Raw genomic sequence first — 26501 nt, forward strand, 5'->3', positions numbered from 1 at the left:
ACAAGCTGCTTTTGTCTTATGCTCTTTACTTAGAAAGGGGGTAACAAACGGCTGTACCTACTGCAGTACGTGCAGCTGCACTGTGGACTGAAAAAAACTGGTGAGAACAAGCCTAAATTGTAATCAATTGCTCATCAAAAATAACCTAAGACAGACTCCTCTCTGCTGTATTTTAAACAGGACCAGATTTAATGAAAGCGCCCTGCTATTCCACCTGCTGATAACCAAGTTCAACTTGATGGCAAAAGCTGAGCTTTGCATTTGTCCTCATGATGCAATGACTGAGCTCTGAAGCGGAGCTCAGGAAACTTGGATAGAAGAACTGCTTTTGGAAGTAGTAACAGTGTAAGGTTTTTAGTCTCTTCCTACCTTCAGGTGCTTTAAGATGCACCTCTCAACTGCAGGAACCTACACTTCCTCACCTTAAATCACAGTGCAAAGACAGATTAAAATTTCAGTTTAACAGACGAAAATGTCTTGCAGCCTGATGATTCAAGTCTTGTAAAAAAACACTTTATTTGAAGAAGTTTTATACATGTATATTACAAAAGTTAGTATGACCTCCCTTTAAAACACTAATGCACTTCAAGAAAGGCCTTTACAATGTCAGTCTACTCCATCTGAGACAAAGCCTGTTTAAAGCAGTAGTTAATCTGCCGCCGGAGCGATCTCAGTAAAACGCGAGTGTACTACACTGATTCTGTTCACTTATGGTTTTCCTACAGCTTCAAGCTGAGGACTCCTAACGGCTCCACAATTAACTTCATGCAGTCTGCGTTATTCAGTGGTCTCTTGGATTGTACCAACACAGTAGTGGTCCTTGGTGCTCAGGCTCTTCTGCCAGTCACGGTGCTTTCCAGGTCTTGGCTCGTAGTTTTTCCAGCATTTTCTGCAAATAAAACAAACCGTGAGACTACGGTAGCGTAGCTTAAGTGACTGTACTAAAACCAGCGTAGTTAGGTGGGCGCAAGTGAGGTACTACTCATGTGTAACCTCAGCATCAGTAACAGACAGCGGGTTCGGTTACTGCTCCTGCTCCAGAAAGCCCACAGCCCTCAGGGGGAGGTGTGCTTATTTCTCTCATTTTCTGTTGACTGTGGAATCTGGAGCCCCCAGGAGCGGCCCCAGCCTGTCCGGATTGCCAGGCATTTCCTCCCTTCCCGTTGTCTGAGGCCCAGCAAGGGACAGGGAGAAGCAACACCTCACATCCTCTTGTTCAGCCCCCGGAGCAACTGCAGGCAAACCCAGGCAGGATTCTTGCAACCCTAAGTTGAGGTGTGCTCAGCGAGGCAGAATCTTAGGTCACCGAGAGCAGCCAACAAAGCCAGAAGAGAAGAGACTGCCTTACAATGGAAATTCAGTCAAGTTTGGACTAATAATTAAAAAAAACCCAAACAAGCAAACAAGCCAACCCTGTCATTCCTTTGCCAAGTAGACTTGTAGCAGCTGGAGTCCCCAACAGCCTTTTTGCTTACTGAAGTCGCCAGACAAATTCAGCCTGAGGCAGAGGCCCTTTAGAGGAAACCTGAGCTCTAGGAGTTGCTTCAGATTAGCAGGCACAGTCATGGGGCTGACGGGGAACTTACGTGGGATATGCCAACAGCATCCCTTAAAACCCAGACTGGTTTGATGCTCTCTGTCCCAGTTGCACTCCCACCACAGAACTGTCAGTCACTCTGACCAGCAGCTCAGCGACGTGAGAGCCAACCAGCTGAGACGACACTGCAGTAGGCCATTACCTTTTGAAACTCTTTAGCCTTTTCCCTGTTTTTAGCATAAGTTTCTTGCCTTGTTTTTTCTTCCTTTCTGATTTTTACTTCTGCAAGTTGATTATAAAGTCTGTCAAAACAGTAGAAAAAAAAAATAATTGTATGTTGTCAGGAAGGGGAGTGGCAAAGCAGCAATAAGTTAACAGGCTTAACGGTTTACGCTGTCTGAGTTGCTAGAAATGAAAACAGGAAATGGGCTCGGCTCTCCCATAATCTAGAATCACTGGAAATTCCTCTTCAGCTGCCTGTATCTAACAGACCCCCTGCTCAGGAGTTGTACTTGCATGTGATCATTAATAAGGGCCCGAGTACAATTAGGCTTTGTGTCAGGTTTAATCCCATTCCGTGCGTTAACTGGCAGAGCTGCCCGAGGGCTGCCAGCCGTGTTCCGTGCTGCCAGCTCCGCACCGGCATTTCCCAGCACCAGGAGGGCGGGCTGTTCAGCAGCATGCCCCCAGGCTCCAGCTGGAAGATCACAGACTGCTCTGACCAGCAGCTTTCACCAGACACAGATGAACCACTTCTGTTTTTTCAATCCCAACTTCTCCCACCTGTGGTCACACAATACCTTGAAGTACGCTGGTGCATTTCAGCTTCTCCAAGCTTCCTGTCCTCTGGGGAAGACACTTTCACTTCTCCTACTTTCTTCAACTGATGGGCAACCACACCTTTTCTTCCTTTTGTCAAGAAAAAAAGCAAATATATGTTAAATCTCAAAAGCGTGAGAGGTTTCAAAGATTTTTAAATGACGTTACAAAAAAAGAAACAGGCTAGCAGAATGGAGATGACATCTTGTGTTGAAAATAAATCTTCACAGTCTCACTCGTTAGGCTGCTGCCAGCCATGCTTCTCAGCAGCCAGCTCCCACCTCCCCATCAGCAGCCAGCCACTAGAGCTGCATCAGTTCACTTAACATGGTGGTTCTTTGACACCAACTGTTCTTTGCAAAGAGACAGCCTATGGCTGCCAACAGGGCAGGCTGTGAAAATATGAAGAGGATCCATAAGGGCCTTGGCAACACTGACAAGGTAGCCAGACAGTGGAGGAAGAAAAAAAAGCTCCTTGCATCCCTGAGAAAACAAAGAATATCCCAGTCTGCAAAGATGCAACAAGTGTGAAATCTGTTCTTCGATATAAACCAGCAACTAAAAGGATGCCTAATGCTATGCCTTGTCCTCAGATAAACCTACCAGAGAGAAGAAAAGATTCCTTTTGCCTGCTTAACTTCTCAGGCTTTCCTCTTTGAAACTGTTTGGCTTCTGGCTTTTCATTTTTTCTCTCTTTATTTTTTATTTCTTCTACTCTTTTCAGAGATTTCTGGATGAAGTCCTTCTTTCTTTTTAAAAAAGATTCTTGCAGATTTCCTGGTGTAGAAGCAAACTCCAGCAGCATCACTGTGAAAGAGAATGAAGAGCCTGAACATCTCTCACTTACTAGAGGTGATGTTGCTCCTTGCTGAAAGTCACGCGTTTCAACGTATTGCTCCTAAAATGCTGAGCTTGACTGTTTTGTAAATGGTACCGGGAGCATGACATTGTGAATGATGAGTGATCTTGCAAAACAAGCAGCAATTCAGACCTAGGGAATCTAATAACTGGAAGCAGGTCTGCCGCGGCAAACACTGTGGTAAATACTGCATCGAAAGCATCTTGATTGATGCCTCAAAACTTATCAAAGACCTGAGAAGTCCCTAACATGGTTAAGTTCCGTCAATTCCCATCTTTCATGTTACTGCTGTTCATCTTGGGCAAAAAATATTTCAATATTTTACTGATGTTCCACACTATTGTCAGAGTAGAAAAAAAAAAAAAAGACATTCTTTGGCTATGGAGCTTGGGGACTAACGGGAAATAAAAAAAACAAGAGAAGATGCATAAACTACATGACAACAAGCCACAAACCACCACAGAATTTTTCAAAATGAAATAGTTACAACACAATAAAACCAGGGTATTCTAGATATGAACTTGCATGAAAGACAGCCTGGCTTAGGAAGAAACAAGTCAATAAAGACACATATTAAACCTGGGTCAAATGTACTACAAACCAAGCCTGAAAAGCAAGAGGCGCTCACCTAAATAAAAGCAGCTCTATAATTTCCAAAGGAGAAGTGTATTTTATTGATGATTTTAATACTAGAAATAAAGACCCCCTCAGTATATTGAAGTTACACATGAAGTTACCTGCGGTCTGGTGTGATGGGGAGTGACTGCCGTTGGAACTCCAGGCTTTGGCAGAGCTGTCAGACTTTACAAAAACTGAATAATCCGCAGCTGGAGCTAGTGGTAAAAATTCTCTCTCCTGTTTCAAAAGGAATCGGTGATTGGAAACGCTTAAAATACACCACAAATTTGAATGAAGTGGCAGTACTGCACCACTAGCGTAGACCCGATGCAAACAGACCTACTCTTCTGCCTTTGTAGCAGATGCAAGAAAAACATCAGAAAATGGATCTTGATAGAATTAAAAAGCTACTTCCTAAAAACATTTTAAAACTTAAAACCAAAATCCATTAGAGACCCTTTGCCCACTAGATTTCAATTGCTTTTTCTTAATTCGGGGCTGCCCGTTCTCTCTAGTTCTCCCCCACGGCTCTCGTAGTGCTGTGTCTCCTTCCCCCGCTCCCAGCTGGAAGGCAACCCCCCTCCAGCAGCACAGCCTCCACCATGCCCACATTTTGGTTACTTTCTAAAGACCCATCCGTAGGCACTTTTAGGATCTTCTCTAGATGCCTCCTGCAACTGAAACATGATTTCATCTAATCTTTCATCTAACAGACACACATGACTTGGTTCTACTTTGTTGCTTCAGCACCCAAACTACTCTCGTATTACAAACCAGTCCCTCTATAATCTATGGCCTTTGCTTTACACAAGCCAACAGCAAAACGCATGCCACAGGCAAGTGAAATATGGCAGAATGACGACCTGATCATATTTTCCCCATAAACTAAGAGCTACTGTGCTGGGTCTGGTGTAGCTCCATCCACTAGGTAGGGGATTTTTTTCCTTTTTTCCCCTGTTTAGTTCGTAGCTCTTGTTTTGTCCCACCCTCTCCCCTCATTCAAATCTTCAACTTAATGGGATACAATTTAGTCTTGCAGACACCGGCAAGATGGTTCCGTTTGTCAGCAGCAGACGTCTTCCCAAACTCTACCTATACCTGATGCGACAAGGTAGTGACGCTAAGGAATAGCCCGAATTTCAGTTCTATTATTAGCTCTGTCCAGAAAACATCACGACAAGATGATCCAAGCACTTGCTAAGCTCAGCTAACCCTAACGCGCTCTCGTTTTGCAACAGTGGATTAACTGCTGTAGCAGGGCCCATCCTTATTCTGATCAAGACTAAGTTAAAATCAGAATTACATTAGATAATAAAGACTCACCTCAGTAAAAACATTAAATCCAGACTGATCCACACATGCTGGGTTACTGATTTTATCCTCCTTAATTTTCTCTTGGTTAGTATGTTCGATGTCTGATTCTGCAACGCTGATGTCATTTGAGCTTATCAGAGTGAGTTCAGGTTCTTCCATAATACCACACCCTGACTCAGTCTCCTAGAAAATGAATTATACAAGACATCAGTGTAAAAAAGAAAAAAAAATGTTAAAAAAAAAGAAACCACTATTTCCAGCAACAGCTGTTATCTTGTCAGAAAGAGGAGGCTCATTCAACATGTACAAGAAGGAAAATCCGCCCCCAGGCAATAAATGAAATGCAGGAAGAGCACTTCGCCTGAGGTTTTGATGCACGCAAGCCCTGGAGCCTAAGTTCAATGCAAAGTATTTCATCTACCAGTGTTAAAAAAACCCAAGTAATCCAAAGCAACGAAACAACAACAAAAACTCCGCCTCTCCTCCACTCACCTCAAGTTTAAGTTACTTACTTCTAGGGCAAACTTTTTTTTTTTTTAAAGCTACATTAAAGCTGTTTCCTTAAGTTTGCTTTGGTTAAATTATTTACCTCCTCCAGGCTTCTAACTGGGGAGAGGGGCTGTTCAGTTCCGTGACCGTACCACGTAATACAGATGCATACGCTGCACCGACTGATGCTAAGAGCAGGAGATGCAACAGAGACGCTATAGCTTCTCCAGCAATCACGGGAACGCCAGCTCATTTTAGCTACTGCCAATTATTTCAGTGCTACGATCTGAAAGAAATAGTAGGGCAGAAGTCCAGGAAACACGCGAGTCTCAAACTAGAATTGTAAAATCAACATTTGCCAAGCTTTCAGATATTAAAGGTCTGAAATAACTTGATGCAACAACAACAACAAAAAACCACCAACAAAAAAGCCTGCACAAGTTACTGCTTTTGGAACTCTGTTTTACTCACCCAGACTGGAATACAACATGAGCTCCTGGGCACAGAATTAGAAAGTTTTTCACGTCTTTCCAGGAAAGAACCATTCTGTTGTACGACAATCTGTAAAGGGATGCCTGAGTCTTCCAAGCTGTTTTCTCTGGGAACCCTCGAAGATTTCTGTGCTTCTGGAAAGCCTTGAGCTGGCTCCTTTATATTTGTATTGCACTGAGAATCCAGTTCCACAGCTTTATTTGCTTCATGTACACAAACTGATTTTTCAGGAAGCTTCACATACTCCTTATCAGGTGCCTCCGCAGGTAACGTTGCATAAGAGACAGTCTCTTTTAATAAGTGTTGAGGGAAAATTTCATCCACTGGTGTGGTATTTAGCTGATAAAATGGTTTTTGCTCTTCCAGTGGATTCAGACTTTCATTTCGCAGATCTTCCGTTGAACACTGGAGATTAATACATTCCATACTTCTTGCCAGTTCTTCGTATTCTCTGGCAGATGAAACACAGTTCTCATTGCTCCGTTTTTTAATTCCAGGGGTTTGTTCAGAAGATCTCTGTAACACAGCATTAAGGTCCACTGGCTGATCGGCGTTCTGACAGTGATCGCTCAGAGTAGATTCTAATTGCAGCGGGTGAAAAGATTCTTCAGATCCTGTTTCAAAAATTATCAAGAGTCAAAATTCTACCTAACAAAACAGAATTTCAACTTTAAAAAGTCCCTCCATAATGAGACTTTTCAGTAATGTATAATAAGTCGTCTAGTAAATAGGAAGAAATATTTCTTCAAACATAATACCATTAACATTACATAAAATGATTCCTTCACCGTACACAAAACAAGTTCAAGAAACAACACTTTTGGTTGCTTCTTAAAATATGTTTAGGGACAGACTTTGTGGTGCTGCTGACATAACTGCATCGAAAGCCAGTGGATTTTACAGTTTATACTCTGTAAATGGAAGGCCTCTGAGTCCCTTTTGGGCCTCCAACCAAGGCTCTAAATCAGGAAGAAACCAATCCAAAACACCATTACTCAGGCAGAAACCCTTCAAAGTAGAAGAAAACATCCAAATTGGAACAGTGATTGCTGTTCCTACAAGTTATGATATTGCACTCTAAATTTCTTTCCCTTAAGATCTACACACAACAATCAAGACTTTTTTCCAGAAGAGGCTGGGAAAAGAGAAAGATTGGGTATCAACATTTTAATTTCTGGGGAGGCATTTCAGCAGTACAGCATACGCCAAACACACACCAGCATTGTTTAAAACTTTTTTTTTTTTTTAAACTATGCCTCTGACCCAAGTTTGACAGTTACACAAATTCCAGCATCGTGCTATTAATAGGCCTTTTATACACACAGAAATATATCACATAAACCTTTAAAGGTTTCCTTTAAAGATTTTTTTTTTGCATTGACCCATAAAAAAGTATCTAGTTTTACATGTATAAAGAATATTGTCTCCTGATAAATAGCTGTTAATAAGGAGGGAGAAATCACACTGCAACATCAACCATTACTAGAAAATTCTCCAGATGATGGACTTACACATCAATCTACCTGGAACTGACAACCCAAAATAGTTTTTACTTGCTGAGCCTGTTGCTTATGTTATTTTTTCCCCCCTTGTAAAGCGCAAGAATAATTAGTTTGGGATTATAAAAAGACTTAAGAGATGGGGAGATCCTGCAGTTACATTTAAAGCACAAAGATTGTTTCTATAAGCAATTTAGAAACAGAACCTTTTGAAGTTAGAAGGGAGTTTCCTAAGTCCTATTTGCTGCGACCACTGGTAGGCTCAAAGTGTAAGCCTCTTCTGGCATTTTTTATTACCTTTTTTTTTGTACCAGCATCTGCCAGCTAAAGAGGAAGAGAAGTATAATAAACACAGAATAGGTGCTTGCAGCTTTAAAGATAGTGTGTTTTCAAAAATTAGATGTGTATATATATATATGCAAATAACAAAGATAACTGACCAGGAACATTTACATTATAAAGAAATCTACTACTTAAAATATTGTGCTGTGTTTCCTGTTACTGTTCAGCTTTCTGCTGGAGCACCTTAAAACTCTGAAACTCCTGTTGCTTGGTAAATAAGAGCTTCAGAAATATTTAGATTACTGCTCGCTGCCTTTGGAATTTCAGATTGGTCTTTCTCTTTAGAACATGTGAAATATCAAGTTCATTTGAATTCAACTGCAGAACATTAAAAAAATACTTTGTCCTGCTATGAGCTGCAGTTAACTTAATGCTGCTGTAGAATCATAAACTTTTACTCTAAATTAATTACTACATTGTAACCTAAAAGTTTATTCCTTCCGCTCTTCCGCCCCTTTATTTTGTAGATAAAGCAATTCTATAAGCAGACCAAATATCACAGCACGCAGTACGTAACGACTATTGGTGTAACTTCACAGTGGAAAAAGGAAAATTCAACGGTTTCTTGGAGGACACAATGTATAAAAGAAAAACAAGTAAGATCAGAGAGATTCTAACACATATACCTCAAAAAATTTTAATCAATTTATGGAACGTCCTTAATTTCCTCAAACTTACAAAACGACGGATATGCATAAACAAGTATTTGGAAAAGTACTTAAACGGACAGTTTCAGCCAGAGTTGATATTTCTTCACTAGCATCGTAATTACTGCCCAAGTAATAACTAACACAATATCCATTGCAGTGACATGAACATGCAGGTCTGCTTTCGTATTGAAGTCGTAACTGCTGAGGAAATAAAGAACTTAACAAAATTTAGGAGTTCTACCCATGAAAGGTGGTGGAGAAGACGGTGCGTGAGAGAGCAGAAGCAGAGTTAAGCCATTTCAAAGTAGGGTTGGTAGAGAAGTGAAGAGTCCCTTCCCAGTTTCAACACAGCAAGGCCACCTGCAGGGCTGGCAATAGGCTGATTTTGAAAGCATTGATCTGACGCTACTGTACATACCTGGAATAACATTTTCTTTAACAGACTCTTCTTCCGATGTAATGTTGTTTGGCCCATTTGTTTCAAGACTAGAAGGCAGACTGCTTCTTTGTATATTCAAACTGCAGCTTCCCACTTCTAGAAACGTAGACATGTCTTGACTTTTTGTTGAAAATTTTGAAGTCTAGTGGCAAGAAAAAGAAAATCTTGCTTTAAGATTCATTTTCTCAGAAATATGAAGGATAAAAAGTTCAAGGTTATACTTGATTTTTGGACCATATTTCTGCTACAATCAGCAAAAACGCTTCCAGTTCTAAGTATATCAGAGATTATTATTGTGTTTCTTCTAAACAGAAGACAGTATAGGGATTATACATTCAAATCTTACAGAAATCTTAAGCCAAAGTATTCCTCCATCAGAGTTTTTCTGCAGTACCTTGCTAAATTCTCTACTGTCTTGGGAAATTCTGTATTGAGAACAGGATGATGAAGTATCAAAGTCAAGACTTGGTTCCAAAGGCTGAAAGAACTGGTGATGGAAGTTCGGAAAATGTCTCTCAGTTTCAGGAAGATCAAGTTCAGCTGCTAGAGCTGTAAGAAAAGAGGTTATTTTAAAAACAAACAAAAAACCCACTGAAGAACAACCCCCCTCAAAAAAACAGCGGACTTATCACACCTTGCTTCTCTACGCAGTAAATAAAGTATGTAGAATTCTGCAGGTATACAAATACTAGCTTGTAAAAAAAAAAAAAAAAAACAAACAAACAACTTTACAACATCCAATTCTTTCTTCTGATACAATACAGGTACAAAAAGCAGCAAGAAGCTGCTACACTGATGCAAAGTTTTGAGTTTTGGGTTTGTTTGTTTGTTTTTTAAATGAAAAGCTGAAGTCCATAAGCTTTCTGTTCAGCACTTGTGAGACTGCATCAGAAGCAGCGTGGGCTTCCCAGTACAAAACATGCAGTGGCACAGTGAAGCAAGCCCAATGAAGAGCCACAAGGATGACTAAGGGAAGGATGAAGCACCTGATGTTCAAAGAGAAGCTAAAAAACTGAGTTTGTTCAATCTTAAGAAAGGCTTGGGGGTGTGGGGGAAGGGGCACAGAAATCTCTGCTGTCGACTACATCCTAAGAGGCAGTATAGAGAAGACGCAGTCAGTCTTCTTGGACACGCTCAGTCAAAGAGAGAGAGATAATGGACACAGAATGGAACATGGGGAATTCTGGTCGGATACAATCAAAATTAAAAAAAAAAGAGAAGGAAAGAAGTAAGTTGTTAAAACGTTGCCCAGGCAGGTGTGGAATCTCTGTCCTTGGAGATATTCAGAACTTGCCTGGACAAGGCCTTAAGCAACCTGGTCTAAGTTGGCTCTGCTGTGAGCAGAAAGGAGAATTTGGATCACATAACTGGAAGTCCTTCCTGGTCTAGATTAATCTGTAATTCTATGATTCTAGGTTTTCAAACATTCCAGGAGGAAGTGGTTCAAATTAAAATACTAGCGTTACCTTCATGATAGCTAATAAAGATGTTCTTATTTTCATAAATTGTTACATTTTTCTAGAGAGCACAGAACTCCCACCAGTCCGTTAATCAGTGTTTCATCAACTATGTGACCCTACATGAACAGTACTGTATTATATATTCTTGTCTCTACCTTCCCGAAGAGAAAGTTGTGCATAAACAAGCGATAAAATCAGCACAAACAGTCTAGCCGTGGTAGCAGGAGGCTGTGCAGAACTAGACTATGATCAGACAGATACCTGACCAGACTATCTTTTTTTTTTTTTTGCACTACACTATGCTATGTGGACATATACATAAAGCAAGGCATGAAAATATCAAAGCATCAAAGTTCTCACATGCAGAATCCTTATTGACTTTAAACTGTAAGCTGAATATAAATAATACAGACTAACACATAACATTGAGTCAACTCCTCATTCTGTATGATGAGAGCACGGCACAAAAATGCTTTAAAATGGCAAATACCTTGGAAACGTGTATTGTCCTTTGCGTAAGCGTTCAAGTCTCCAGTACATTTCTGCAAGAGCTGCTGTATCTGACTTCCTTTATAAAGGTGCATCTCTCCTTCAGGCAACTGAGTTTCAGATGCTCCAGAAAAATTCTCTTGCCTCTGCTGCAAGGTAAAAGGCAGCGAGGAGTTCCAAGGGCGGCTTGCTGTTCCTCTCAAAATTCGATCTTCTGTACTATCAGAAGACAATCCTGAAATAGTAAGCTAGATGTTCACAGTTTTGCATATAAACCACTTGCATGAAGTCATCTGACAAACACTGCTTAATATCCTGAAATATTCACAAAGAGCTCCAGGATTTTGTTTCTTTAATTGTCTCCTATCAATGGTCTCACAAACCTTACCACAAATTTCCACAGATTCAAGTTGATAATACCTAATTAGGTAGTAGTCAGTACAGCTTAGCACTTTTAGAGTATGTAGACTTAGGAAATACCAAAGCAATAAAATCAGAAAACAATTAATACTGTTATTTTATGCTAGCTAGCGTTATTCTTACTTCCTATCACACGTAAATGTGTCAATCCTTTAATACAATCTTGAGTGTCTTTATGACATCGGGCAATAGTTTTATTCATGCTTAAACAGAAATTGCCTAATACCAACACAAGACATCCGAGGGAATCGAGGAAACCAAAATCGTGTTCCTAGTTAGCGCACCAGCCCCTCTTGTCTATACGCTTCCAGGAGAATTGCACAAAGCCATCAGAAAAGGTCATGATAAGACAGAGCTAGACTTGAAAAATGTATTCATGTAGCTGAGTAACCAAGACCTTTGGTATTTTGATTCCACAACTGAAAAATAGAAAAGAAAAGCTACAAACAAATGATCTTAGAATTTGCCTTAGCTTTTTTCCATCAGCAAAACACAGATTTGTCACATGAGTTATGAAGTTTATTATTCAAAGTAACACTCACCAGTTTAGAACATTAGGGTTAAAATACAGCCTGAGATTTCAGTGGCTCAAAAACTGTAGTCTTCAAAAATTGATTTATAAACATGGAATAACTCTCATACACATATGGTTGTTTATGACATCAGATGTGTGTCAGATTAACACAATATTAAGCCCTGAAGCCTTGTGGAAATAAATCCACAGGTCACTATCTAATCAACTTTCAAACTCACTTCCCATGTTCACAAGTGACAACATCAGTATATAGAGGAGCAGCTATATATTTATTATAAAGAAATTATTTTTAAGCTAACTTAAGATCAAAACGCAGACTGCAAGCAAAAAAGCACATGAACACATATTTCCCAGAAAACTATTAAAAGTCAACATGGCATTCGAATGACATTTTCACAAATAAGTTATTAAGAATTACTATGGTGACGAGCAGATATTGGAAAAATTCTCTTAACACCACGACAACAATCATAGCTCTGTAACAATCCATGATATATATTGATTTGAAAACTTTTATCAGGGTATCATTTCGGGAATCATTTTTTTTTTTAAATTTGCCACTTAAAAACTGCTAGTGTTACAGTTGCTTAATAAAACTCAAAATATCCTTTGCCAAACCTCATGTGTTACAAGGTTAAATTATTATAAAAGTAAAAACATCATGAGCATGTAACAAAATATTCTAGTTACACACAACTCTGTAGGACATATTAATCATTCTGAAGTGAAGTTTCCCATTAGCCTATTTCAGAAGAATTTATGTCCAGTGAGTTAGACTCTTTCTGTTATAAAATAAGGAGCACGCACAATTTTCCTTTTAGAAGAACAACAACAAAACTCAAACACTTACCAGTGTCAACAGGGCTTGCATCCAGCGTTTCACTAGTCAAAAAGCTTCCAGTGGAAATTGTTGAAGACAAGTCACAGGGTATTCCTCGCATGAAAGCCTCGGAACCTAAGTTCGTGGATACTACTTCAGAAAGCACTTCCTAGGATGAAATAACATACCTGTTACCATGTATTTGGATGTCCATCATTAAAGCTTTAAAACCACGCATCTCATTCTGAGCTCAGTTCAAGTGTAGAAGCCTTCATGTTTTGCACAGTCAGGCAAATACAGATTCATCGTTGCTCAGTACAAAACATTCGCACCCAAAGTCCCAGACACATCCCCCCCCCCCCAGCCCCCTCCCCTCAACACACACACACACACACACACACACACACACACACTCTGTTATAAAGCCTCTCAGAACTGCATACAAATCATGACACCTGGAAGATTATTTTATCTTCTGGTCATCAGATTTGGCTATTTCTCATCACAGACCCACTTCAGTAGAATTGTGGATCTCAGAGGAACATATATGAAAAATTCAGGAATTTTACAGGTACTTGCAAGACTAAGCCTTTTGCATACAGGAGACTGACTTCAAAATTTAAATCTACAAAATTAAACGAAAAACATACAAAATATCCTAAAATATTATCTTCCTTAATTTTGAGGTAAGCTCTACAAAGTCACAAAACCGAGAACGAAGGTTCTTGTACTTCCAAATTTTGAAGAATTAGATGTGAACATTTCTTCCCAAACTCTGAATTAAAATATGCACTAAGAAAATAAAAGACAAAAATCTAAGAAACTCTTCCCCTACATTTTTCATTATATACTACCTTATATAAATACATTTAACATACACATATTTAAAAGTAATGTTATATATACACCTTATACATAGCATTTTTTAAATACTGTTTTTATCTCCTGACAAAATGATGGGGTCTTTGGGTGAGGGGAAAGCAGGGGATATCATTGGTGTGGATTTTGGCAAGGCTTTTGACAGTGTCTCTCACAACATTCTTGTGTCCCAGTCTGGATGTCACAACTTGGATGGGTGGATGACGAGATGGGTAACAAACTGGCTGGATAATCAGGCTCGGAGGACAGTGATTAAAGGGTTACACCCTACCTGGAGGTGGGGAACAAGTGGAGTATGACAGGGCTCCATTCTAAGAGCTGTCCTCTTTAACACCTTAGGCAATGACCCAGAGGAGGGGAAACCACACTTTTATCAAGTTTGCAGATGGCACTAAGCTGGGAGGACCATCTGATACAGTAAATGGCAGGGCTGACGTCTAGAAGGACCTCGTGAAGCTGGCCCTGCAGGAACATCATGAAACTCAGCAAGAACAAAGGCAAAGTCCAGCACCTGGGAAGGAAGAAGCCCATCCCTCAGTCCAAGCTGGGGCCTGCCTGGGGAGCAGCCCCGTGAGAAAGGACCCGGCAGTCTCGGCAGACAGCGAGCTGAGCGTAAGCCCACGGTATGCCCTGGCAGCAAAGACGGACAACGATGTCCTGCGCCATATGAACAGGAATACAGCCAGTAGATCCACCGCAGTGATTACCTCTCTTTACTCGGTGCTTGTTATACTGCTGCATCTAGAATACCGCACCCAGTCTTAGCCTCCCAATATGAGACAGAAAGACTGCATCACAAAATAAAGAGTAAGTTATGTTATATGGTTATTTTGATATGACTAACCATATTATTGAGTCCGAATGACGGTCCAGAATGCGTTGTAACTCCCTCTCCAATTTCAGCAGCAAGAACTGGTGAATCTTGAGCCACTTGAGAATCCTGGGACTGGGCTGAACATAAATGCGATACAAGCAGTAAGTAACAGAAAGCAACTTTTGAGTTCATAATTAGCAATTTTTTTTTGAACACCAGATGGCAGCAATACTCTACCACTGCTGTCCTCACTAATACGACACTGATTTTGCCCATCCTTACCACTTCTCACCTGCAACATAACTTTCTGCTCCACTGTACCACAGAATTAATTGGCAACCAGCAGTTCTCCTTGACCAGCCTTCCTAAAATGTCTAACCAGCACGACTTCATAATTACCTCAACCTCCTGCAAAGCTGGGTCTGTTAAACAACACTGTTCCAACTACAGATAAAATTATAAATCTAAGAGCAAAGAACACTGGCTTCTGACCCCTTTTCTACAAGTACGCGACAGATGTCTTCAGGTTCACAGGAAAGATAACTTTTAAGGTTTGAACAGAACAAGGTGGCGACAAGCTGCTTGGCTGGATGTGGCAGTAGTGTGACTGAGTCTACATACGCTGCAGAATTCTGCTCTTCTTTGGAGGAGAATATAGAAGACAGAGGATCCTGAAAATGAGCAAGGCCTTGAAGAAAATTCCTTGAATCAGGATGAAAACTGCAATCATATCTCCTGGTATTTAAATATCTCCATAGGAGAAAAAACACACAGGACAAAAGATTTCTAAACTCAAAGAAGGTAATAACAAGAAGCAGTGGCTACAAATGGCTGTCAGGTATTCTGAAATTGGAAATAGACCATTTATTTCCTAATTTGATAAAAAATTAAATGCTGGAACAAGCTACCAAAGAATTCTCTATTTCCTGATACCTTTACATCAAGATTAGATATTTTTCTGAAAGAATTGATTTTATTTTCTGAAGGATATCAGCGTGACAGGTAGTAATTTAGGATACATACGAGATGAGATTCAAGCACGTAATACTCTCTTGTATATAAATTCTATAGAGAGCTATGCTACTAATGTTTCATTACTATGCTGTAATAACCTGCATTGCTCTTGTGATATTAATACAAGGCATGAACAGTAGGAATTTCATGCTATAAACCAAATTATTTAATTAAAAATACAACATGCTCATACCTTGTGACTTTATTACATTAATATCCTTAAAAAAACTCAAACAACTGTATTTAGTGACTCATAAAGGAGGGGTTTTTATTCTTCTCTCCTCCCTCCAAACTAATAGTGCAAGGTTCTTGTTCCTCACAGCTTCCTGACATCGACATGGGACTGTCATGTTTTAACCTCCTAGCTACCACACTGTGACAAAGAATTTGTATTTAAAAATTGAGGCTGTAATATCCAGAATGCCTTTTTTTCCCCCCCCAACCAAAATTGCAGTAAAATAGCAGCAATTACTTTAGGGTGCAATTTGAAAACAAAAGACTGAATGACAAACCACTCGGTGAAGACAATATAAAAACAAGGATTAATCCAAATCCAACCATACAGACAAACAAACAAAAGTACTCCATGCTAGCTTGGCTAAATTGGTGATGGATAAGACAATCTGTCACAATAACAAATTATGGACAAATATTTGGGATTATCAAAAATAAACTGAAATCTTAGGTTAGCTTAGATCACACAAAAAAATAATCATGCTTGGAATAACATCTCTGTATAGGGTATACATGAAGATAATCACAGCTGGAACACTGCTCAAGGGGACCATTAAAGATGAGCAGAGACAAGCCTGTTGATATGTAATGAAGGAGAACTGTGTAAGAGATGTATGTATCAAATCTAGTTACTATTTTCCTAAGGAAATGAGATTTATGCCATCAAACTGCCTGTCTCATCTGTAGGGTTATTCCATATTAACAATTTGCATTCTATTAGTCCATTTTAACCAAATTGGATTGGGAAGAAGAAATATCGAGTGTCCAAAGTTCCTAACTCATCTTGTCATTCATCAGTGGCATTGTAACAGAGAACAATCCAAATCTTAGCCTCACTGGTGGCATTTACTGCACCATCACTTTAACAGTACCTGTCCTCTTCTCCTGCCAACCAGCTGATCAGTTTGTGTAGCACTTGTAACCAACTCAATACTGAGCATCGGGATTCATCCTCCCCTAACCAGAAGCAGTCCTCAAGACCCATTTAATGTTCACATGTCTGCTTCTAAATTTGAGAGGGTTAAAGTTATTTTTCTTCTTGTAATAATTGGTAGAAAGAAATACAGCTAATTATAGAAATTGAAAAAAAAAAAATTGCCTGTTACCCAAGGACAAGTCTCATATCAAAGGACACTCACCTTTGTTGATGAAGTATCCAAGCATATTTACCAAGTTTATCTTTTTAAGAACCTGTGTAACTTTTACCTTTTTATCTTTAATGCTTTCTTTTGAGAAAGCATGTGAGCAGTGATCAACAGGATTTGTGCTTATCTAGTACTCCCTTCAAGATTACAGAACCACAACTCACAAACTGTAAAGCTTTACATTATTTGATCGAAGGTAGAAACCACCACGAACAACTTCAAAGAACAAGGTCAAAGATCACATGTACAAAGCACTCATTTGCTCTCACCTTTAGAGACACAATTACAAACACAGGAAAACTGCAAACGTGTTCTGGTTAGAATCAAGTAGCAAAAAAAAAAAAAAAATTAAAACCCCAACAATTAAATAAAAAAGAAAAAAATCAAAGCTACCATCATAAGTAACAACTTAAAATGCACCTTAAATTTCCCCTTCAGAAACTTTATATATAAACACAGACTGTAGATTTTCTTGCTGAAGATCCTGCACTAGTTACCAAAAGCACCACAGAGTGCTGCACAGCCTTCAAATTATACTATCAACAGTTTTGGTTGTTCAACTGTTCAAGAGGACAAGCCTCTTAAACACATAATTCACAGAAAGCTTTGGGTTGGGTTTTTTTTGTTTTTGTTTGTTTGGTTGGTTTTTTGTTTGTTTTTTTAATAAATATAGATGTTGACATGAAGTTTCCTAATCCTCTTATAAAAACCACTGCACTGTTCATATACTCACTAATACTCACTAATGTAAAAAGATGCTACACTAAGATATTTCATATTAATTTGATAACGGCTGATCTAGCAATGCTTCTATGACATACTCAGAAAAATACAAGCCTTTTCTTCAAATATTGTTAAAAAAACCAAAATTCTTTACTGATAATTTAAGTTTAAATATAGATATATTTAAAAAAAGAATATTCTGAGAATTAAAGGAAGCAGTTGAAAGAAAATGAGCTTCTATGTACTTATTCAAAATAATTCCAATTCCTAGTAAATCCTGATTGAATTGAAAAGGATGCCTCAACACAAGCTAAATGAAAAGTTATCTGAAGATTTTGGGCAGCGGTGAAATCCCTACCAAAACCAGGAGGTGCATACTACACAGCTGTATTGCTCGTAAAGACGTACATACAAGGTAGCAAAGTTGCTGAAAACTCCTTTGCAGCTCTATTAATATATTTATTTTTGATGGATACTGAAAACTGTACTGGACCATGAGATGCTGTCATCTTGTAAAAAGCTTCAAATTGCTTTAGTTCACATTTTGCAAACTTTGTGTACCAGTTTCCAGCAAGTCAGGCATAGCATTTCTCAATTACAGCAACAATAAACTGCACTTCAATCTGCAGGAAACTTGAAGAGAAGCGAGTGCATTGCAACTGAAAGTCCTGGAGCCTTTGAGTTAACATTATTCCAAGACTGGAGAGACAAGTTAAGTTTGTATAAGCAGGGAAAAAAACAGTAGGAGTTAGAAACCTTGACATCCACTTGTTAGTCCAATCTCTTGAAAAACTTCTCAGTAACCTGCCTTCTTTGTTTACCTAACTAGTCACCTTTGTCCTTTTATAAAGCCAGTCAAGCTACCCATAACATGTTTAGTAGGTCTCAACAACCCTTTAACAAAATTATTTTGAACATTTGCAAAACACTTTATAACAAAACCAACTTTTTTTTTTGATAACCAAAACAACTTGGTTTAATTTATAGAATTGGACTGTCACATATGGACACAGCCTATCCTCAAAGGTGTGATCTCTAATAAAAGCTCTTCCAGATGAACAGAAATCAGAATTAAAGTAATCCTTACATGATTGCACCATTTTTATTTCTGTCACAACTAACAGCGGATTCTTTCAAAGTTGTTTCTTTGAGCTACGGGTAACACTCAGCCTTCTATTTTTTGTCTCAACTGTATTTTTAAGCAATTTCTTATATACATTGATCTTTCAGTGGACATCTACATCAGCATGTTAACACTCTAGAGTTCTCTTGAAGCATTAGTTTCCTTTGTGTCGATACCAGGCATCACTGGGTATGAATCACGCACACTACTGGTCTGCTCAACACAGGTGCCCCCAGGGAAGCTGCAAAGCTGAACACCCCACAGCCAGGACAGAAGGAGGAAGACACACCTGTGGCTTTCTACAGCAGTTTGCTCCCTATGCATGCATGGGATTCTGCTGGTAAGGGCAGGGCAACCAGGCAGTACAAAAGTTTCTTTACAGACAATTCTACAAGGTACAGCTACAAAGCACATGCCTTGGATGAGGAACTGGTGATTAGTAATGAAGTTTACTGCAGTGTGGACTTTTGTTACTAGAATGGTAATGGGTCACAAAAAAAAATAAATTAAAAAACTTAGTCATTCCAAGACACATGCTTATTGCAACACCCTTTTTTACACTTAAAATTAAACAGTACTTAAATAACACTGCATGTTCTTTTACAAGTCAGGTCATATGCTACAAATAAATAGCAGTAGAATTAGCAGTGTTGAATGGCATACACATAATTCCTCAAAGGAAGAGGATTTCCTCACCTGAATCATATGAATTTTCAGCAGTCGTCATCAGCACCTCTTTTAATAATCTACTTGACTGTTTACTTTGCCTTGGACTCCCATTAGAGATTTGTTCCTCATAGTTTGTTACGCTCGAAGGTAACCTGCCTTCTTCACGAAGAGCGTGACTGTAGCGTTTCACATATGCAGACTCCCCAAGGGCCGAAACGGGAGAAGATTCTCCACCAACAGAATCTGTTTCATCTGAATTTAAAACGTTTGTAATCAGTTTAGGTATAGAAATGCAGTGGTTTGCACTTAATGTTTTTCATGAAGGTGCACATTCTATTCTACAGAAATAACCAGCTGAATTCATACAGTGCTCCATTTTAATAAAGTTAGCTATGTCAGGTCAGTAAAAACCTTTGTATTACACAGTTCATGGATTATACAGGTCGAAAGATTATACAGGTCATAGACTTCTTAAAAAAATAATTCCTAACTCAACTAAAATATTTCTTCCAAAAAAACTCAGACAGATTTTTCCACATAGCAAATTCACCAAAACTTTTAGTAATTTTTCCAAATCCAGAGGCAATATAACTTCTCTGCTCTGGCTTAAAGATTTCTTTTCTCTCCAACCCACCCCACACAACAACTCTTTTTGGCCACCCAAGCCAATAAAAAAACTCAAGTCCAACTTTTTACTACCTATCACAGCAAATGAGTATTCCCTGCTCTAGAATTCCACTGGATAATATTTCATAAAACTTCTTTGGTATGTATTTTTGGTTTTAACTTTTTTTTTTTTTTTAATTATGATGTGTAACATTAAGTCAAGTGCTTTTGAGAATATATTCTTCAATCAAAACTTTTCACCAAAAAAAACTTGTTGTCTAGTCAAGATACCAAATTGGTCCAACAAAAATTATTCTGCATAAACCGATTCTGACTAGCATTAATTACTTTAATTAAAAAATGTCCCATATCAGCTGTTTTATTATTTCATTATTTTGCTCAAGATGAATGTCAAGATGAATATCTGAATTTATTTTTTTTTTAAACAAAGAGTGTTTTATAATTGAAAAAAACTAAAAAGATAGTCTAAAAATTCCTGCAGCAACTTCATACTAACTCCTTATTTAAAAGATTTCACACTTACTTTCTTGGTATGCTCAAAAGCTAAACCTTTAAACACCTTCCATCAACTCTGATGGTTCTCTTCAAAATTATTGTACAATCGTCTCTTACCACAGACCCTGCCCAATAGAAAAATCAACAGGGAACTTAAATCATGGAATTACAGTAAATTTTCTTTTCTTGGTGAATTTTTGTTTCAGTTATGTTTTTCTAGACAGACACTGACAAGATAAGCTCTTCTCAACTATAATTCACTTTGCTAGTATATAAATTATACCTTAAAAAAGGGCAACAGTACTGGCTATTATTTCATAACCAATCATCTCAAAGACTCTTCAGAAAAGATTAATTTCCTCCAATCTGTATTTCTCAGGAACAGCAGCATTTATTATATATTTTATATTCATATATATATATATTTTACCTGCAAAAGAAATGTTGCAACTCTTTGGTGTGTCTACCTCTGGTATAACACTGAGCTCATGTTGTTCCAAATCAAGCCCTAACTTGACTTTTGCCACAGGTGGTTTGGAAGATCTCCATTTCTGTTCTTTACATAGAATTTTCTCAGACTGTTCTGTAAAACAAAATTTTGCATGTTGCAATAATATATACATATATATCAAATTAACTTGGGGAAATGGAAGAGAACTCCATTTCAGCTGCAAAATGAGAAAAATAATGAAAAATACCGCATAGCCATACCAGTTTGCTCAGCCGGACCGATGCACTGTGAAATCATTTCACTTCCATGAAATTTACTCCTGCCACAATTCTCTTGCTGGTAGTTTTCTGAGACTTGGAAAAAGTCAGTCCTATTTATCCAGTCAGGCTTTTGTGCTTCTGTCATTTCTTCATTTGTGCAGATACGTCTCACCTTAGAAGGTGGGGGAAACTGTATATAAGATTATATTTATACTCATTTATCAAACCAGCATTTTCTTGTGTGTGTATTCCATGCAGGACAATATTGAGCACTTTGAGAAAGCAGTTCAAGTATGCAAGACAGCGGACACACTTGTTTAGCTTACAAAAACATTTAGACATATAGGTATTTTATTTAGGTCTACAAACCTAACGTGCTAAAACATAATTATTTATATTTTCAAGGCCTTTGTTAGATTAGACAGAAACAAGCAAAATTACAAGTCAAGAGTGCAGCTGACAAACCAACTTCCGAACGCATACACATAAAAAGACAAACTTTAAGAAATAATACGTTCAAAATGCTTACGATATCCTCTGAAGTACTGCTTAAGTATTTTTAATACACGAGTCATTTTACAAATCACAAGTCCTAATTAAAATTTTCATTATGGTAAATCACCTAAAACTATCAACACTCCATGGGATATTTTGCTAATTGGTGGCATTCACTCAAGTTTGATTACCTACTAGATGACTCACCATGCAAGCATTTATAAAGCTTACCTGCTTGTTTAGAAATCCTTTCAAAGCCTCTTGCTGTCTCTGCATCTGTTCCTTCAATTTATCTTGCTTCTGTAAAAGTAGTTGCTCTTGTATTTTCCGTCTAGAAAGAAGAGCTTCTCTTTGGGCATCTAGCTGTTCTTGCAGTTCTTTCAAATACTTCTGCTGAGCTTGGATGCTTTCTGATGAGGCCAACACTCTGTCCCTTAAACTCAGTATACCAGAATAATTTAACAAAGATGCATCTCCCATTTTTGATATCAAGAATTCCTCAACACCCTGTGCTTTAGATTCTTTATGAGATAAAGTCACGGGTTCAGAAAGATTGAGGTGTTGTTCAAGGCTTGTTTTGATATTGCTCTCTGCAGATCCCTGCTGATACACCAAAGAATCAGCTGAGGCTGCCTGAACTATATGAGATCCCTTTGTTGCTGGCATGAGGGGTGTCTTAAATAGAGGCTCTTCTCCAGCCTCTGTCTCCGTTTGATGGTTAGACATCTTCTGAGATGACTCTTTAAAGTGCACCGTTTCTGAAGGCTCAGAGGAATCTTCTGCAGGCAAACCAAATCTAACGCGCTGTACGCGTGCTTCTGGTTGCGTTCTTACTGCAGTGACATCTTTCATGGCTAACCCTGATGGTAACTGGAATCGAGATGGTTCTCTGACGTGATTATTGGGGGGTTCCAACAGTCCCTCTTGGTCCTGTGACGGACAGCCATGTGGCAAGCGAAACTCTCCATGCTTCAATTTCGATGCTTCTAAAAACTGCACGTGTCTGCCAGGACAAGCATTATGCATTTGCTCTTCATGTTTCTGTGAAGATGGTTTTTCCAACATATGCAATGTTCCTGAAGACACAGGTAGCGACCACACATACTCTTGTGCGTGAACTTGTTCAAATGACTGGTATTGTGTCGGTTGCACTCCTTGCCTCTGTAGAAGTGGTTCTGAGACAGGCTTTAAATTAATTGATTTTGTTTCCACAGAGCTCGGAGGTGTTGCAGAAGTAGACAAGTATCTTTGCTTCAATTTATTCTGATACTCCTGGAGACGCTTTCTAGCTTCTTCAATGTTCTGTTTGTGCACCCTGAACAGAATGAAAATATGAATCTTTCCAGAGTGGTGCAAAGATAAACATCAACTTCAATAATCAAAGCAATTCAAATTATTTTGAAACACGCAACTCAGACTTCCATTTCATAAAGGAATTCACCTATTTTGCTGTAGAAGGCGTTGTTGATAATTACGAATCATCTGTAAATGGCTGTCTTCTCTAGGACTCCTGGTTTCCGATACAGTAGTATTTCCAGTCTAATAAAAATAAAATAATTTTAAGTGCACATATACAATTAACTCACAGAAAACTATTAGAGCAACAATATTAAGCTGTATGTTCTTTCTCCTAAGTTTACAGAAGCCACTCTGTACCACTGTCTGAAGTCTGTGAGATTTCAGCCTGAGGCAATGAAGCTAAAGCAGTTTCTGGAACAGATGGCCTACAGCTACAGTCTCTCTTGGCAAGTCGAGCATACGCCGTCAAAGTCAACGGTGCTTACAGCAGCTTAGCTCAAAGAGGTAAATGTACCCAGCAGCAAACTCAGGGAGCAATGACCCAACACAGCTGCATTCAAAAGGCAATCAGATTCTCAGAAGAGTACAGGTTGTTCAAATGACCCAAGATTTTTAAAGATTACTTTCCTTCAACATCCTCAATAAATTCCTCTCCTTTAAGTAGACATTTGAGATTTAGACAGACAAAAACAGAGAGGTGGGGTTTTTGTCTTACCCCCACCCCCGATTTTTTTTCTTTTTGAAAAAGGATACATGTACATGCATAATCGTTATATGACTCTAATTAGATTTTACTAACAGGTACTTTAAACAGACATGCTGTCACTGGGACTATGTAAAGACGGTGCAATATTCAAAGTCCAGTGACATCATGTGAAATACAAGCTGCCATGTTAGGCAAAAGGAAGCTTTTGCATGTACAAACATCTGATTCATAGTCTAAGAAATAAAGACTGATTGATTGTCTTGATTGATATAATTTCAAATTGGCAAATAGTGCTCTTGATTTTTACAATAAGGTTAATTAAAAAACTACACACAATTTTCTACAATTCTTCACCTCATGTTCCACTTTGTTCTGCTGATCTGTAGAAGGAACACTGTGGCTTTGTACCATCAGATCTTGCTCTTCCTCCTCTTTTTTTTTCTTAGCCTCCTCCAAACAGGTTTGCATTTGGATCTTCAGAAAATCAGCCTCCAAACGTGCTCTCTCTTCTTCTATTTTTTTAAGCAAGGCCAGCTGTTCCTGTTTCTGTTGCTCTATTTGCTCTTTCTATTGAGAAGAAAAATGAGGGTGTCTCCAGAACTGAATGACAAAGAAATCAAAAGACCCCTCACACATACCACCACACACAAAATTTTGTTCCAGCTTACAAAAGAAATTTTATTGCTTGTGACAGGCATTTCTGAGTTGTAAGAGGCTTTTAAAAATAGGTCCAAAGTTTACAAGAATAATTTTGTTTTACTGGCTAGATATTTCTAATAGTCCCTGAATCCATTTACTATTATCTGTTCTCAAATTAATAGAACGGATAAAATCAGACTCTAACCATTCAAGATACATTATCATTTTCCAGAGACCGCAAAAGTAGTCCTTTTCTTAAATTGAATTCAGAAACCTACTTTGCATTTTATAGAGCTTTTCATCAAGAGTTCAACACATTTAAATGTTAATTCAAGCCTTACAAAACTTCTGGAATAGCTAATGTATAACCACTTTAAGAGCACTCCATAAATCTCTGAAGTGGTTTGTTTATTTTTATTCTCTTTCCATGTACCTATCAGCTACAAATCACTTAGATCCAGGTGTAGCAACAGCATACATACTTTTAGAATGGAAACAAAGAAAAATTTCAAAGTACTGGCAAAGATGAAGTGGACAAGAGCCTTTAACAACACAGTCTGAATGGGGATGTCAGGAAGAGCAACCTGAGGAAAAGCTAGACCTGAGAACAGCTAATGTGGATATAGCAGGTGCAGGCAGGACATAGCACCTGGGCACGTGCAAGGTGGGAGAAAACGAACATTAAAGAAAGTAACCACACTTTCACAGAGGATCTGCTGCTTTCTTTTTTTCCTAAAACAATATTATTTTGTCAAATTTTTGCTTCCTGAATTTCTGAACTTTAACTCCACAATTTAAGGATGCACTAAGACCTGAATTTCAACTTTTTTTTTTTTTTTTAAAATTGATAAACCACCACATAATAGCTGGTAGGTCTCTAAGGATACAACAAAAATGAAAACATAATGAAAGACACAAACAATACATATAATGAAATAATACACAGTTATTATTTTCTAAATATAATAGATGTAGCATTCCCATAGACACAAAAGACTTTCTCCATTTGATTCCTAGTTGATTTAAAAAAACCCAAAATATTCAAGGTTCGTAAGCTTTTCCTGTCACTCTAAATGCAATCCCACAGACCTTGCTATGTTATTACACAGGGTTAGTAAAGTTTTCAGAGTTGTGTATTGTTGACCACATCCTCCCTAAAGCAAACGTATTAATCTACAATTGGGATTCTTATTTAATCATATGGTGGCATCCCTTGCCTATAGCACTTGTTAGATTTTAAGAAACTGGGTTTTTCCACTGTATTCTAAATTCCAGCTAGAGCTTAGTCATTTTTAAAAAGTTAATACACAGAGGCTAAGTAGAGAAAATGTTACAGCAAAAGTTTATCTAAGGGTTACAAGCATGTTAAAAGAATCTATAGCTGCTATATAACCTGAAGCACCTTAAAGTCTTCTGTAAATCACTTTTTTTTTTACACCACAACTGAGATAGGAATAAGTACACACCCACTTACCTGCTTGTGTCTCTCCTCTCCAATTCTAATTTTAGTTGCTTGTTCTTGAGGATGGATTAGAACTGAATTTTCAGCTGCAACTGTATTTTCCAACATTTCCACAGAGTCTAAAATATACATGTTATTTAACTGTAATTGCAGTCAGAAAGGGCCTTGGATCTTCTTTACATCTTGCTTTACAGTTTGGCAACCTCTCTAAACAAAATGCATAAGGTGCTCTTGAAATGATTACCATCTCTGCCCCACTACTCTGCCTGTCTCCCTAAGCTAGAAAATCAGGTTTTTGTATTATTTAAGCCTTTAATGGCCCTTTATCATGTGTCTTCTTGAATATACAGTAATGACTCAGCTCCAACAGGACCGAGGATTGCTTCTACCCAGATTATGTGGTAGCCTAACAGCAAAATCATCCTGAGGAATAAAAAGCCACACATTAACCTCTCAGAACAAAGAAGGTATAAAAGGGGCACTCTCTGAACAAATGATCTAACATTTCACTACTGCACAAAAAGTGAGTCTCCATCCTATATTATCAGCTTCAAATAGCATCACATTTTCCTCAGAGGCATGTTTCCACTCATGCTGCACTCACCAATCCCCAGGAATTCTGCTGGTGTATCCACGTACACAATTGAACTATATCGCTTGATCTCATTAAAAAAAAACACAAAA

At 38.4% G+C, this 26501-nt stretch overlaps 1 protein-coding gene and 1 non-coding gene across 9 annotated transcripts in view; both read right to left on the bottom strand.

Moving 5' to 3' along the window:
• Positions 1–491: 491 nt before the first annotated feature.
• CEP295 (centrosomal protein 295) overlaps positions 492–26501 on the bottom strand; it is a 43371-nt gene continuing 17361 nt past the window's right edge. For 2 of the 8 annotated variants that reach the window (XM_087759061.1, XM_087759063.1), the window contains exons 11-28: positions 25830–25936; positions 24071–24283; positions 23153–23250; positions 21943–23026; positions 21217–21388; positions 20936–21088; positions 19411–19635; positions 14506–14612; positions 12813–12951; positions 11009–11242; positions 9453–9607; positions 9038–9200; positions 6108–6742; positions 5157–5330; positions 3953–4070; positions 2960–3163; positions 2338–2446; positions 492–1839 (exon numbers count right to left, since the gene is read on the bottom strand). In XM_087759061.1, the coding sequence (XP_087615187.1) occupies positions 1689–1839; positions 2338–2446; positions 2960–3163; positions 3953–4070; positions 5157–5330; positions 6108–6742; positions 9038–9200; positions 9453–9607; positions 11009–11242; positions 12813–12951; positions 14506–14612; positions 19411–19635; positions 20936–21088; positions 21217–21388; positions 21943–23026; positions 23153–23250; positions 24071–24283; positions 25830–25936 (4241 nt within the window). In that variant the 3' untranslated portion in view covers positions 492–1688. Of the gene's footprint in view, positions 1840–2337; positions 2447–2959; positions 3164–3952; positions 4185–5156; positions 5331–5766; positions 5923–6107; positions 6743–9037; positions 9201–9452; positions 9608–11008; positions 11243–12812; positions 12952–14505; positions 14613–19410; positions 19636–20935; positions 21089–21216; positions 21407–21942; positions 23027–23152; positions 23251–24070; positions 24284–25829; positions 25937–26501 lie in introns of those variants that run through there. The other 6 variants (XM_087759058.1, XM_087759059.1, XM_087759062.1 and 3 more) reach the window with 5 other exon arrangements.
• LOC148055943 (small nucleolar RNA U2-19) lies at positions 13210–13293 on the bottom strand. The gene has a single exon (XR_015705223.1). It is a non-coding gene; the product is annotated as a small nucleolar RNA U2-19 (small nucleolar RNA).

The sequence above is a fragment of the Nipponia nippon genome, unplaced genomic scaffold, assembly GCF_047370975.1.
Source record: "Nipponia nippon isolate SJK-2023a ecotype South Korea unplaced genomic scaffold, ASM4737097v1 scaffold_2, whole genome shotgun sequence".
NCBI lineage: Eukaryota > Metazoa > Chordata > Aves > Pelecaniformes > Threskiornithidae > Nipponia > Nipponia nippon.